We start from the raw sequence: 13267 nt of genomic DNA on the forward strand, positions 1-13267 counted from the left end.
GCGGTCAAAAGTCGATTATAAGAGGAAAGAATAAAAAACACGGGTACACTTACCAATCAGTCAAGCGGATACAGTATTTTGCAGGATTTGTCACTGCAGTAATTACCGAGCGACAAAGGCAAATGAAAGCATAGCGACTAGGAATAATACAATCTTACACACCAAGGACCTGGGACCAGATTTCTCACACGAGTTGGACAAAATATTCCCAACGAGTGTGAGAAATCTGATCCCAAGTCCTTGGTGTGTGAGATTCTTTTTCTCACATGATCACAAAATGCGTTAAATTCACATTGGACACATACAACATTGACCAAAATCATGAAAACTCTGTCGTCTGCTACTGTACTCTGACCTGCTTACTTTGTAGTTCCGGTCCGTGTGTTACTCGTCGTGCCATTGGATAACATTTTGCGCGTGGGAAGAAACAGACCGTTTATCATCCAATCAGAGCTCGTGTAATATTCACTGCAGAGTGTGGGACGATTTCTGAGAGTGTGGGATCGATTTTTCCCACACTGTCGATCCCGCATTCCCAGCGGCCAGGAATGTGAGAAATTGCAGCGACATTGAGTGGGATAAACTGACCAAATGTATGTCTACAAAAGGTCTACATGTAGACCATATTGATGTTGCAATTTGCAGTTGATGAAATTTGAGAAAAGTCTGTCAAATTTCATTTCCCTTCAAACCATGATTCTTGTCATACAACGATCTCGGTTGTGTCGGTGGTCAGCCGAACGTATCTATTCCAGCTAGTTTATGGCAAATAGCATCCTTGATCACCGAGTTTGCGAAAGCAGCAAGTGTCAGTTTTAAAATTGGCTGGATCCTAGTTGAGATAATTGAGATATAGATATAAATTGGCGCCATTACTTGATAGCCAATAATGAATTACCAGCTTGAAAGTAAGAGACTACTTACTGGTCAACAGAAAATAGTCTTCGTTTAAATAGAAAAGCAAACGTATTGTCACAGAATCATTTTTACAGTTGATCAGGAAGTCTAAAGTCTACGATCTGTATCTAGCAAGAAGGGGCCGTGGCGACAAAAACTCATATTGAAGCTGAACCAGCTATTTGTGTTTACTAGGCAAGCAGGAAAGTTATTCACATCTTAACTGTAGCACCATCTGGTAATGTGGAAATTTAGAGTGGGAGTAAGGAAGTATATGTACCACAGTCGCTGTGGTTAGACACAGGGCGAAGCCACCTGAAAGCATTAGCGATACATCAAACCACAGGCTCTAGAGTCAATGCAGGCGAACCGCTAGCCGCCACTGATACAATAAATATTGTATCAGTGGCGGCTAGCGGTTCGCCTGCATTGACTCTAGAGCCTGTGGTTGTCACAGCTGCCAAGTGTTGCCTCTGAACACAAAAATAGGAGAAAAAATGCTGTTGGATATTCATTAAAACTCGCCGGAAAACACCGGAAATGATTAGGGTCTTTACGATGCAACGTACGTCTGTTAAGTGTAAACTTCCGAGATACAGTCACTATAGTTGTGTTTTGCCATCAGTGTTTGATGGAAACTTATAGCTTCCTAAATGTTAAACTGATGACGATTTTTTTTTTCAGAATGTTGATATGTAGTAAATGTTATTCCGATGATTATTATAGTGCTAAGTGTTTGCACATGGATCACTTATAATAAGTATCTCTTTGACTTTTGCTGGTAGACGACAGAACAATACTGGAGAATCGATTAGTGGACGCCCAGCAGGAAATAAATGTCCTACGGGAACTGTGTAGGACACTTATGCAAAAACGCCAAATTGAGGAAAAAGTAGCTGAAAAACTGTCTATTCAGTCTCTGAATGATAAAGATGAGAAAGGTGAAAGCTTATGTACCTCTTTTATTCTGATAGAAACACCAAAACTTTTGTCATTCTTAACACCCTATTTATCATTTGTATCTTAAGCATGGGAAGCTATTTTGGATTAGTCCATCTGTGGATGTGTCTGCTTCGTTACGTACATACTTAAGTACGCACGCACGTACACATACAAACACACGGACACACACACGGACACACACATACACATGGACACATACACAAATACATACACATAACGCACACACATACACACATAACAACACAACACACACTCATAATACACACATACACCTACTCCTACACATACACACACAAGTATGCATGCATGCATGCATGCATACATACATACATACATACATACATACATACATACATACATACATACATACATACATACATACATACATACATACATACATACATACATACAGACAGACAGACAGACAGACAGACAGACAGACAGACAGACAGACAACAGCAAATGTTATTTATGTGTTATCTTCCTTGCAAATTAGCTGAACAAAAAACGGCAAAGCAGGAAGATGAATCTAAGACAACTATGTCTACACAACAACGTGATGCAGGGATAGCCGGGCCAAGTAAATCTGAGTTGTCTGAAGAGGGACAACGAGAAAAAGGACAGAGTTCTCAGTCTTCGATAGTTGAACCTTTGCGAATTGAAATTCAAGAGGGAACAATGAAGGAACCTACTCATACTGACATCAAACGTAAACTACCGATTGGACAGAAAGATGGTAAGGCGATGGCAGATCAATCAAAAAGACCAAAGATGCCAAAAGAAAGCAAAAGAGGTAAGAGTGTACCCTAAAAGAATGTTTACCAGAGACATTGCTTCATTAACAGAGCACCCAAAATTAAACTCCGTAACTTTTCTATTCACTTGGCAGAGAAGTCAGAGATCAAAACCTCTTGGTAAAATACAAATCCAAAATTCATAGAAGATGAACACGCACAAAACGTCTTTTACAAAAAACACTTTTCAGATTCAATTGAACGACTGCCATGGTAGACGAAAGGATAATATTAAGAAAAAGATTTTGCCGAGGAATTGGAACTGTACTACTTTAAACATAGTCTCCAAATTTCTTCATGTGAGAACCCTGTATTCGGAGTATCATCTCATCTGACTGGGGTGGTATTATCTGACTTTGGCGGTTCATCTGTCAAACGGTCACTCGGGTGTCAAAGGGCGAGATTCTACAATTTGCGACATATGGCATTCGCATATCGGCTCGTACCATATGACACAAATTGCACCGACACTAGTGAATTAAAGGCCCAATAACTTCGACTGTTAGCTGTATTTTCAGTGCGTTCGTTCTTTGTATCAACTCAACATTCCCATTCTACTCCCTTTAGTATGAACGCATGCCCAACATTAATATAGCTCATGTTTTAGGGAACAAAACAAGAAACTGCAGTTGCTTCAAGGAATTAAATGCTGAAAAAATATAGCCCAAAAAGATATACTAGGGCTTAAAGTAACTGGATTGCTTAAATTAAAAGCGGTTATTTATTTCGTGCTGTCACAGGGTATAGGCATAGTCTATTGTAACTTTGGCGGGCTATACTGCGAACACAAAACACGACAAATAAGATGTCGACTTGGCATGGCGTGTAAACATCCTCTTTGTTTCATGTTATAAATCAAGTAAATTTCTTTTATTTTAGAAAAAGAGCTGTCAAATTAACTTTCAAAGTCTGTAGCATTATTATTTTTCATCAATTTTCCTGCGTACATTGTTGTCGACCATTCACCATTTAGAAGAGATTAGAAAAATACAGGCAGCGTAATTTCTTGTTATAATATTTTACCCTTATAACAAGCACTATGTCGCCTTACTTTCCTGAATATTAGGGTATATATAAACAATATTAGGTCAAAATGAATAAGTGGAAAAGTACTATTTTTCTGTGCGGGTTACGAGGGATTGTCGTACCCCTATCACTCGTATTCCAAGAAGATCGTAATACTAAAAGGAAGTGTTTTACCCATTATAGGCAACCAAAAAATATCCCCTGTGTTTTTGTTATCATATAATCACAAAATGACCATGCCCCTGTGACTATGTGGTCGCCAGATTAATAACTTTCATGGCCCAGATCACAAACAAATGCTTGAGATCGAAACTATCAAATGGAAAAGGAATCTTTAATAAAGAACTAAAATATTTATCAGAAACTAGCCATAATAAACATCTCAAAAGGCGCTTGTCAAGCCTCGTTTTCAAGTATTGAATTTAAAATTCTGATGAACTCTCCCGGACATCGTACTATCTCGCTTACCACTACGAACTTAACTGAATTTAAATTTAAAGAGATGTCTTTCAATTTACTATTCAAAAATTTGATTTAAATATGATGTTATATATCCATTTGTTATATCCATTTGTTACATATCCATTATCTTAAAGCCATACCTGAATGGAAACCGATGACCAGACGTGAACTTCTTACAATGAAAAGGCCTGCAACTTTTGCAACTCCAGGTAAGACAAAACATTACTTCTTACGTCAATACTGTTTTACGGTATAAACTTCCAAAATGTTGAACCATTACATTTTGGTGTTCATTAAATTATGCAAAATATCATACCCTTCATTGCTACTGATGCTTCCTAGGACAAACACTTCTACTCAATGGACAATAACCACTGCACAATGGGGTTGATTCTCTAACGTGCCTGTACATGTTTATTTTGGATGCAGAATAAAGTCTTCTGTAATTCTCTTCTCGAACTTCAGTGCTTAGAATTCTAATATCATATAGCGTCACACCCCAATTAAATAATCTACTTAATGTTTGAATGGCGTTCCTTTCATGTGAGTAGAATTATGTAACCCCTCCACTGAAATGTTGCATTACTATAGATTACGATGGTCTGAGCATTTACTTTCTTGCTGTCCCGTTCAGATCTAACTGCTGCAGTTCACAAACTTGGTAAGATACTCATGGCATGTGTTACCTTAAAGTGCATTGTAGACGTTTCAATGACCAGCAATATACGTTTCGTAAAATTTTCAGAATATCGGCTGAGCAGGAGATTACCCGGTCCACAAAATGGGCAACCGTTCAAATATCCTAAAGGATTGGCGTTCATTGGTAATCGACTGGCAGTATGCAACTCAGACAACAACATGGTGCAGATTATTAACCAGGATGATATGTGTGAGTCAGTGTTGGGAACCTTTGATGGTCAGTTTCCGAAGCCATTCAGACCCATTAATGTAGCCGTCTCAAAACACAAACATTACTTCATAATTGACGATGGCAATTTGCAAATTGTTGTTTGTGATGAAACCAAAACGATCATCAAATTGATTGATCTGCGGCTTCTTGGCGCTGATTCACCGACGGGCATAGCTCTGCAGAATGGGTTCATTTTGGTGACTGATCAAAAGGTATCAAAACTTATGAAACTTACCAGAGATGGTAAATGTGTTGGGCAATATAAGGAAGGTTTCCCCCACTCTGTGGCTGTCAACAGCAATGATGTCATCCTTGTGACTGATAATGCCACAAGCCGCATCAAATGTTTCGATAGCAGCTTGAATCTCTTGCATCAATACTGTACTCCTGGAAATGATAATGGCCAGCTTCTTTATCCTCGCGGTATCGATGTAGATGAACAAAATAATGTATTCATTTGTGATTGGAACAATCACAGAGCAGTCAAATTTAAACCCGGCGGTGAGTGGCAGTGTACTTTATTCCAGATACGTTGTCCAGAGTATATTGCAGTCGCCGATGATGGCAGAGTTGCTGTTGCAGGTGAAACACATTGTATTGAAATATATGTCCCATCAGAATGAATGAGAAGTAGGTTGTACTGAAAAGCATTGATTTTAAGCACAACGCGTACGTCTGATTTATGGTCATGAAAGTTTTGATATGTATGCTGAGGTATACTGTCAGCATTTACATGAAAGAAGATTAAAAATCTTGAATCAAATTCTTGAATTTTCATGTGATGATGTCCTGAAAATTGTGAAATTTAAATCCTGTAACATTCAGATTATATATCTTGTACACTTAAACAGTTTTATGGCCTTTGTGCAGTCATCTTCAGTTTTAATCAATAGCGATAAAACAATAAAAACCCTCCCTGTCCACAATCAGAGCTAGCTTTTACATGGAGAGTTATATAAATAGATACAGAATATCTCTGATTAACTGTCATGCTTTCTGAGTGATATTCTTATCATAGTTGTTACGATTGAACATTATATACCAGTGGGAGAACTTCATTCATTAGTGTATGAATCATTTGTCAGCCGTTTAACATTTTGAATATGAACTGTTCCTTAAAACTGTCCCTAATTGTTACAATTCGGTATACCTATCTCTGAGCATGCAATTTATTCTGTGTGACTACATATTCAGTAAATGTTTTAGACTCAAGACTTTCACCATTGAGTTTACAAAGCCTGCACTGAATTTTGAAACTCTTGAAAAGATTCCTTAAGTATTGTTTTCGTGTATTTAAGTTTCAACAGTGACATGGTAATTCTTACATTTTGGATGCTTTTTACGTGCAACAGAAAGTTTGCTATTCTTTAGTTATTCTTAGGGTAGAGTGTGCCTTGGGGACAGATACTCAGACTAACGTTTACAATATTCTTTTGGCCTACTACCACTGATTTATGGTGGCTCATTTTAAGGCCGTGTAGTGAATAGAGTTTTCATCATCTGATTTTGTGAAAATCGAAATTTTAGTTTTTCTCCATAAAGTTAACACGGGAATGGCGGCCATTTTGAATTTCAAGTGTAGGCAATAGTGGTAATTTGTTACTGTTTATTACTGTAGTTACAAATTTTACGCAGGAATCCAGACTTTTGTTCTTAATCACAAAAGACAACGTTTTAAAGTTTCTTTGTCGGAAATGTGTGCATTGGTAAAGTCTTTCAATTTAAAGGCGTATACTATGTCAAATTCAACATATCTCAACAATGTGTTTGTCAAGTCTTGTTGAAATAGTGAATTTTCAAAGTAGAGCTATATGTAATGTATTGATAATTTAGATGTCAACTTTGTACACTGGCATATTCTAGTTTCAAATTATTGTACGATTTAAACCTTTGGTCATGAGCATAATGTCACAACCTTTCACAATAAAGTTGATAAAAAATACAATCATAACACATTTTGTAACGTGTGTTTGACTTCTGATAAATGGGCATGATTTTCATGTTGCCATTTTCAGAGTTATATGTGTCTAAATAAAGAAACATGTCATTTATTGAGATACCGGTAATGCAAAAGAAGACCCCAGGCCCTGCTTAGGAATGAAGCCATTAAACTACATCTGAAGGTATCAAATTGTACAAGAAGCAAAATGTTTCAGCTGTATACTATCTGTGAGCATCCAGTGTATTGAATCCAATGTCATGTGTCCACTCTGCATTTTCTCTGTGAAACCACTTGTCCTTTATATTTCCTTAGTTTCGCCAGATTGTATTTAAAAGATCGAAACATTTTGCATGTGCAAACTTTGGGCAGAGAAGCTGTAGCTGTTGACTTTTATTTTATTTTGTTCTGCGTCTCAACTGCTGTTTCTTGATCTCTCTCAAAGTCGTTTTAAAAACGCCGAGTGTCAAGCTACTCTGCACAGCATGTTTACCTCTAAATAAGTCCATTGTTGAAAGCAGAATTTTAGTCAAGACTAAAATTCAACATGTTCAGTTGTCAACATCTTTAAATTTAGAGGCTGTGTTGACAAGCTGAATGCCAAGAGTGTCAACATGGTGTAGAGAGTAGACGAAGGAACAGTAGCTGATACAAAACAAGTACTGCAAACTTCATTACATGTCATATCTGCTGTCCCTTTAGGGAGAAAATTTTCTTCAACGTTAATGATAGGCCTACTCCCTGAATACAGAACAATGACTTAAAACTAAAAATATCGAGTATAACGATATATTAATTTTTAGCTCACATTTGGTTTTACCAATGTGAGTTTATCGTATAGACTGAAGTCGATGGCGTCTGTATGTATGTATGTATGTATGTATGTATGTATGTATGTATGTATGTATGTATGTATGTATGTATGTATGTATGTATGTATGTATGTATGTATGTATGTATGTATGTACAGTATGTCCGTCAACATCAAAAACACGCAAACCGCTGCACGTTTCAGCTTGCTATTTGGTGTGTGGATGCATCCTGGGCTGTAGATGGGATTTTGTTCAAATGAAGTCTGCATTGCCAAAATTATGCAAACGAGCTTACAAAATGTGAAAATGGTTAAGAATTTATAACTCAAGAACCGCCTTTTTGATTGCTTTGAAAATTTGTGTGCAAGTACCTTAGGTAAACGTTATACAGTTTTATGAATATTGTGAAGATATCCCTAATTTTGTATTTTTGCTGAATTTTTTTGTGATTTTTCTCATTTTCAGTAAAAATTCTTCTTCTCTGAAACCGCCAGCCCAATCGCTCTCAAATTTGGGTTGTCTCTTTGCAAGGGTGTTACTCTTCTAATTTGTTGAAATTATGACAAAATTGGGAAAATTACTATTTTTGTGCAATTTTGTCATTTTTGGTCAAAAAATCTTAGACAGTATTTCCTTTTTAAAACCCCTGGACAGACAGCTTTCATATTTGGTACACAGACGTACAGAGATAATAGTTAGATATGAGGAAATTGTCCTGAAATATAAAAAATTGTATTTTTAAGACAATATTGTCATTTTTGGTCAAGAAAACTTTATCTCAGCATTACTTGTTTGATAGCTTTGTAATTTGGTATAAAGTCCCGAAAGATGTTATTAGATAAATTTTCTGCTCAAAGTGTTGGGAAACCCCAAAATTTGTATATTTTAGGTACTTTTCTCAGTTTGTGACCTTAAATGACCTACACCAACCCAGGATATGTTGTGAGACAATTTTGAAGGCTGTGAACATAATTTTGTCATATTTGGTACCAATTTGTAGGAAAATTTGACCCAGAAACAAAGCTGAGGTGATTTTTTTCATTTTGGACCAATTTTTGCAACTTTTCTGTGTAAGACATACAAGAACTGATGAGAAATTGGATCCAGGATAATTCCAGATGTTGTAATCACCACCCACAGTGGAAGGCATTTCACTATCATGTAACTAACTTAAGTGCTGTTTACATTAGAATGATAACACTCATGGCATTAATTAAAAATCTCCAAGGTTGTAAATGTACTTCCTGTCATTTGGTCTTATGTAATACCAAGGGGTGGAACATTTGATATTCAGGAGAGGGTAGGCATTACTTTTTTACCAGATCCCTTGTGCATTTTTTGCCCACTCCCACCTTTTCTTTTTATCAAGCCTTCTCTGTTTTTTGTTGTTGACATTTGCTTATGTATTTAGGATCTGCTTCTCCCATTGCTATAGAAGTTGGTATGCGTGTTCCTAAAGATGACCTCCAGTACCTAAGTTGGGGACCTTATTTGTTACGTGCAGAGAAAACTAACAAAAGGGTGAACTCAGCAGTTAACGTTTAAACAAAATTTATTACGAAAATAAAACTAATTGCTAAGCCAGGGATAGAGTACAAGCTTTAAAAGTGTACAGACTACTTATCTCAGCTGGACGGCAAAGCTCCAGTCTCAGAGTTGTAACAGTCAGTCGGGTGAATGAACAGTCCTTTGGCTTGCAGGCTTGAAGCTGCACAAAGTCCACAGTATAAATCCAGCGTTGACAGTGAAGGTCTTGAAAAGTCTTGAGAATGACTACTGCTGGAGTTTAGTAACACACAAGAGACACGATCCCAAAAGTCTGACTGGAAGCTGTGCACGTCCCTTTTTATACACATGGGTTTACATAAGGGCATATAAGAACAATCTAGAACTTTTATTGACATGCTAATTACTGTTCTAAAATTATCTCTCTTACACAACTAATTAAATTTCCAGAACATTCCAAACATGACTAATTGAATTCAAGGTTGTGAGGTCATTAAGGGCAGTGACCTTGAGAATGTTCTAGACTAATTGAACTCAGGTCATGATGAGTGTGGGGGGAAATGACCTACATAACACACCCCCTCTTCAAAAAAAAAAAGAAAAATTTTTCAAAGAAAAATCTTTCTTTTGCAAATGTAATCTTGAAAAAGATTTAAGTACTCAAATTTTTTTTCTAAAGTAAAACTTCTTGAAAGTGAACAACAATAAACTCTAAATACGAGAGAGACAGTCTGCAATTAAATTGTCTCTGCCTTTGATATGTCTAATATCAAGATTAAACTCCTGTAACATTAAACTCAATCTTAACAATCTCTGATTTTGCCTTTAAATTTCTGCAGAAAAACAAGAGGGTTGTGATCAATATAAACCACTATGGGCTGATTTGAAGAAGTAACATAAACTTCAAAATGCTGTAAAGCTAATATCAAAGATAAACACTCTTTTTAATTGTAGAGTAATTTCTCTGGGATTTGTTAAATTTGTGTGAAAAGTAGCAAACAGGATGATCTGTCCCATGACTATCCTCTTGCAATTTGGTATTGGAAAACTTGAAATGGCACTGAATTTGGCATAAAGTATGCATGGCAAAGTCCGGTTATTTTTATTGAGTTCGATAAAGTCATTGTTCGGCAAGTACTTGGCTTCCTCCTGGAGATATTCCGCTTTTGCAGGATTCAGTCCGTCTGGATGTTGTTCCACTGGATTACTGTCGCAGACATCTTCGTTGTGAGAGATGATGTTTGTCTTTGTTGGAATATCTTGAAACAGGTGTCTACATTCATGGAGCAGTTCTTTCACCTGTTGTTGTTGTTCTGGCTGGAGGTGTGCCAACTTTGTAGACTCCAGCTTCTCCAGGATTTCTGAGTTCTGAAGCTTGACCGAGCCCAGCTTTGAGTTTAGAGTATTTTCACTCAAGTCACTTTCAGTATCACTATCTTCATAATGGCTTGAACTGACTGCACTGACAGGCTTATGTGACATAGCTGTTTTTGTTTTCGCCTGTCAGGTGTTATTATGATGTAATTTAAATCACTCAATTTCTTATCAATTAGGTATGGCCCAAAGTAACGAGCATGGAGTGGTTTGCCAGGAATTGGAAGTAGAACAAGAACTTTTTGACCTGGTTCAAACTTCCGTTTTGAGGTGCTTTTATCATATTTGATTTTGACTGCTGAGATGACTCAAGATTTTCTCTGGCTAATTCACATGCTTTAGAGAGTTTTGTACGAAAATCTGACACATATTGCAAAATATTCAGACAATCATCATCGTCTGATAGGAATTTCTCTTTAACGAGCTTAAGTGGGCCACGGACTGTATGTCCAAATACAAGCTCAATGGGCTAAAACCAGGAGACTCCTGAATTGACTCTCTAACAGCAAAGAGCAGAAAATGAATTCCTTCATCCCACTGCTTCTCTGTGTCAAAACAGTAGGTCCTAATCATGTTTTTCAAAGTTTGATAAAATCGCTCAAGAGCACCCTGACTTTCTGGATGATAGGCGGATGACCTATACTGTTTAATGCCTAGCTGATCCATTACTTGTTGAAAAATACCAGACATAAAGTTGGAGCCTTGATCGGACTGGACACAATGGGAGGCCAAATAAAGTGAAAAATTTGACTAAAGCTTTCACTATAGTCTTTGTCTTTATATTTCTCAGTGGTATGGCTTCGGGGAATCGAGTTGATGTACACATTATTGTCAGCATGTACTCATTTTCTGATCTTGTTTTGGTAGGGGCCAAACACAGTCTATTAGAGTCCTACTAAATGGTTCTTGAAATGCAGGAATTGGCTGTAAGGGGCCTTTGGAATGGTCTGATTCGGCTTTCCTACCATTTGACATGTGTGACAAGTTTTACAGAAATGTGCTACATCCTGCCTGCGATTAGGCCAATAAAAGTGACTGAGAATTTTATGATAAGTTTTCCTGACACCTAAGTGACCAGCCCAGGGCGTTTCATGGGCCAGGCGCAATATTTCAGCACGATAGGGCTTTGGAACCACAATTTGATGTTTTATAGCCCAATCGTCATCAACCAAAACATCTGGAGGTCTCCATTTACGCATGAGAATACCAGATTTTGTATAATAGGAAACAGAGCTATCTGAAGTTTTACCTTCATCATCTACCCTGTCAAACAAAGACAAAATATCTGGGTCTTTGTGTTGTTCTGCAATGAGATTTGATCTAGAAAATGTCTGACTTTGGTCAGCAGAAGTTTTACTGGAAGTTTCAAATCCACGAGGGATAACGGAATGATCCGTGTCAAACACCTGACTGAGAAAGGTGTCATTTAAGTCAACATCTGTGACATTATTTTGAGAGTATTTTGATTCTCGGAAGTTTTCTTTGACATGGCTCGAGTAATGGCACATGAAGGAAATAAATCGGGTATCTCTTGTTCAATTGGCTCTGGATCCTGATCTAAACTAGGATTATCAGTCACAAGTGGATTAGTAATGACCTTGTCCCCAGCAGGTCGTTTCCAAGAAGAAGGTGAATCCCTTCAAAAGGCAAAAAAGGCCTAATACCTAAAGCCACAGGTCCAGAAACAAAGTCCGAAGACAAATAGACATTATGGAGAGGAACAGGAATGTAGTCATTACAATCTACCCCCTTAATAAGAACTTTAGAACCTGAAAATGACTTTTCAGAAAACGGCAGGGTATCTGCCAACAAAAGAGACTGGAAGCCCCGGTATCTCTTAAAATTTTGACAGGGGTAGCGGAAGAAAAATCACTAGAAAGTGATATAAAACCATTATGAATAAATGGTTCGAAAATACCCATAATGCTATCTTGAGAAGAATTGACCTTGACCTCATTAATTGGGGATAAGAGGGGTTTAACCTCAGAAAATGTGTTACACACATTATTAGACTCTAATTGAGTTGATGAAGAATAAAGCCGGTGGGCTTAGATCCACTTTGACCACTTTGACCTTCACGTTTTCTTTTCAACTTGAAACACTCTGACATTAAATGGCCGTCTTTCTTACAATAATTACAAGAAAGTGTACCGAACTGTTTGTCAGAAGGAGATTGAGACTTGGGATCTGATGATGTGGGAGTGTTATTTGAACTCTGTGAACTGTTGTCATTTGATTTCCTACTCTCCTTTGAAAAATTCTTGGATGAAAAGGAGGAGTTAAATTTACCTGCATTGTTTCAGTACGAAAAGGACTGAGATGGTTTGCTAAGAAATGACGATTTGTGGGTCAATGAATAATCATCCGCCAAACGTGCAGCAACCTCCAATGTATCTGCCTTTCGTTCATTGATAAATGTCTTGATGTCACTCCGAACACACCTCTTTAATTCCTCAATCAAAACAAGTTGTTTGAATTTTTCGTAATCATGACTGAACTTTTTAGAAAAACACCAATGATCAAACAGTTGTTCTTTTGTTCGAGCAAATTCAACATAAGTTTGGTCTTTCGCCTTCTCACAATC

At 37.3% G+C, this 13267-nt stretch overlaps 1 protein-coding gene across 1 annotated transcript; it reads left to right on the forward strand.

Moving 5' to 3' along the window:
• Window positions 1-889: 889 nt before the first annotated feature.
• On the forward strand, window positions 890-7006 carry LOC139145662 (tripartite motif-containing protein 2-like). Its single transcript, XM_070716950.1, has 5 exons — window positions 890-908; window positions 1683-1838; window positions 2357-2653; window positions 4277-4351; window positions 4888-7006. Exons 1-5 carry the CDS (start codon window positions 890-892, stop codon window positions 5673-5675), a joined length of 1335 nt encoding a protein of 444 aa, XP_070573051.1. The 3' UTR covers window positions 5676-7006.
• Window positions 7007-13267: the final 6261 nt, after the last annotated feature.

The sequence above is a fragment of the Ptychodera flava genome, chromosome 1 (genome assembly GCF_041260155.1).
Source record: "Ptychodera flava strain L36383 chromosome 1, AS_Pfla_20210202, whole genome shotgun sequence".
NCBI lineage: Eukaryota > Metazoa > Hemichordata > Enteropneusta > Ptychoderidae > Ptychodera > Ptychodera flava.

Excerpts from the sequence above, each read along its gene's own strand:
- LOC139145662 (XM_070716950.1), top strand. Across the intron at positions 2,654-4,276 it reads GCCAAAAGAAAGCAAAAGAG|CCATACCTGAATGGAAACCG; the intron begins GTAAGAGTGTAC and ends ATTATCTTAAAG. Across the intron at positions 4,352-4,887 it reads TGCAACTTTTGCAACTCCAG|AATATCGGCTGAGCAGGAGA; the intron begins GTAAGACAAAAC and ends TAAAATTTTCAG.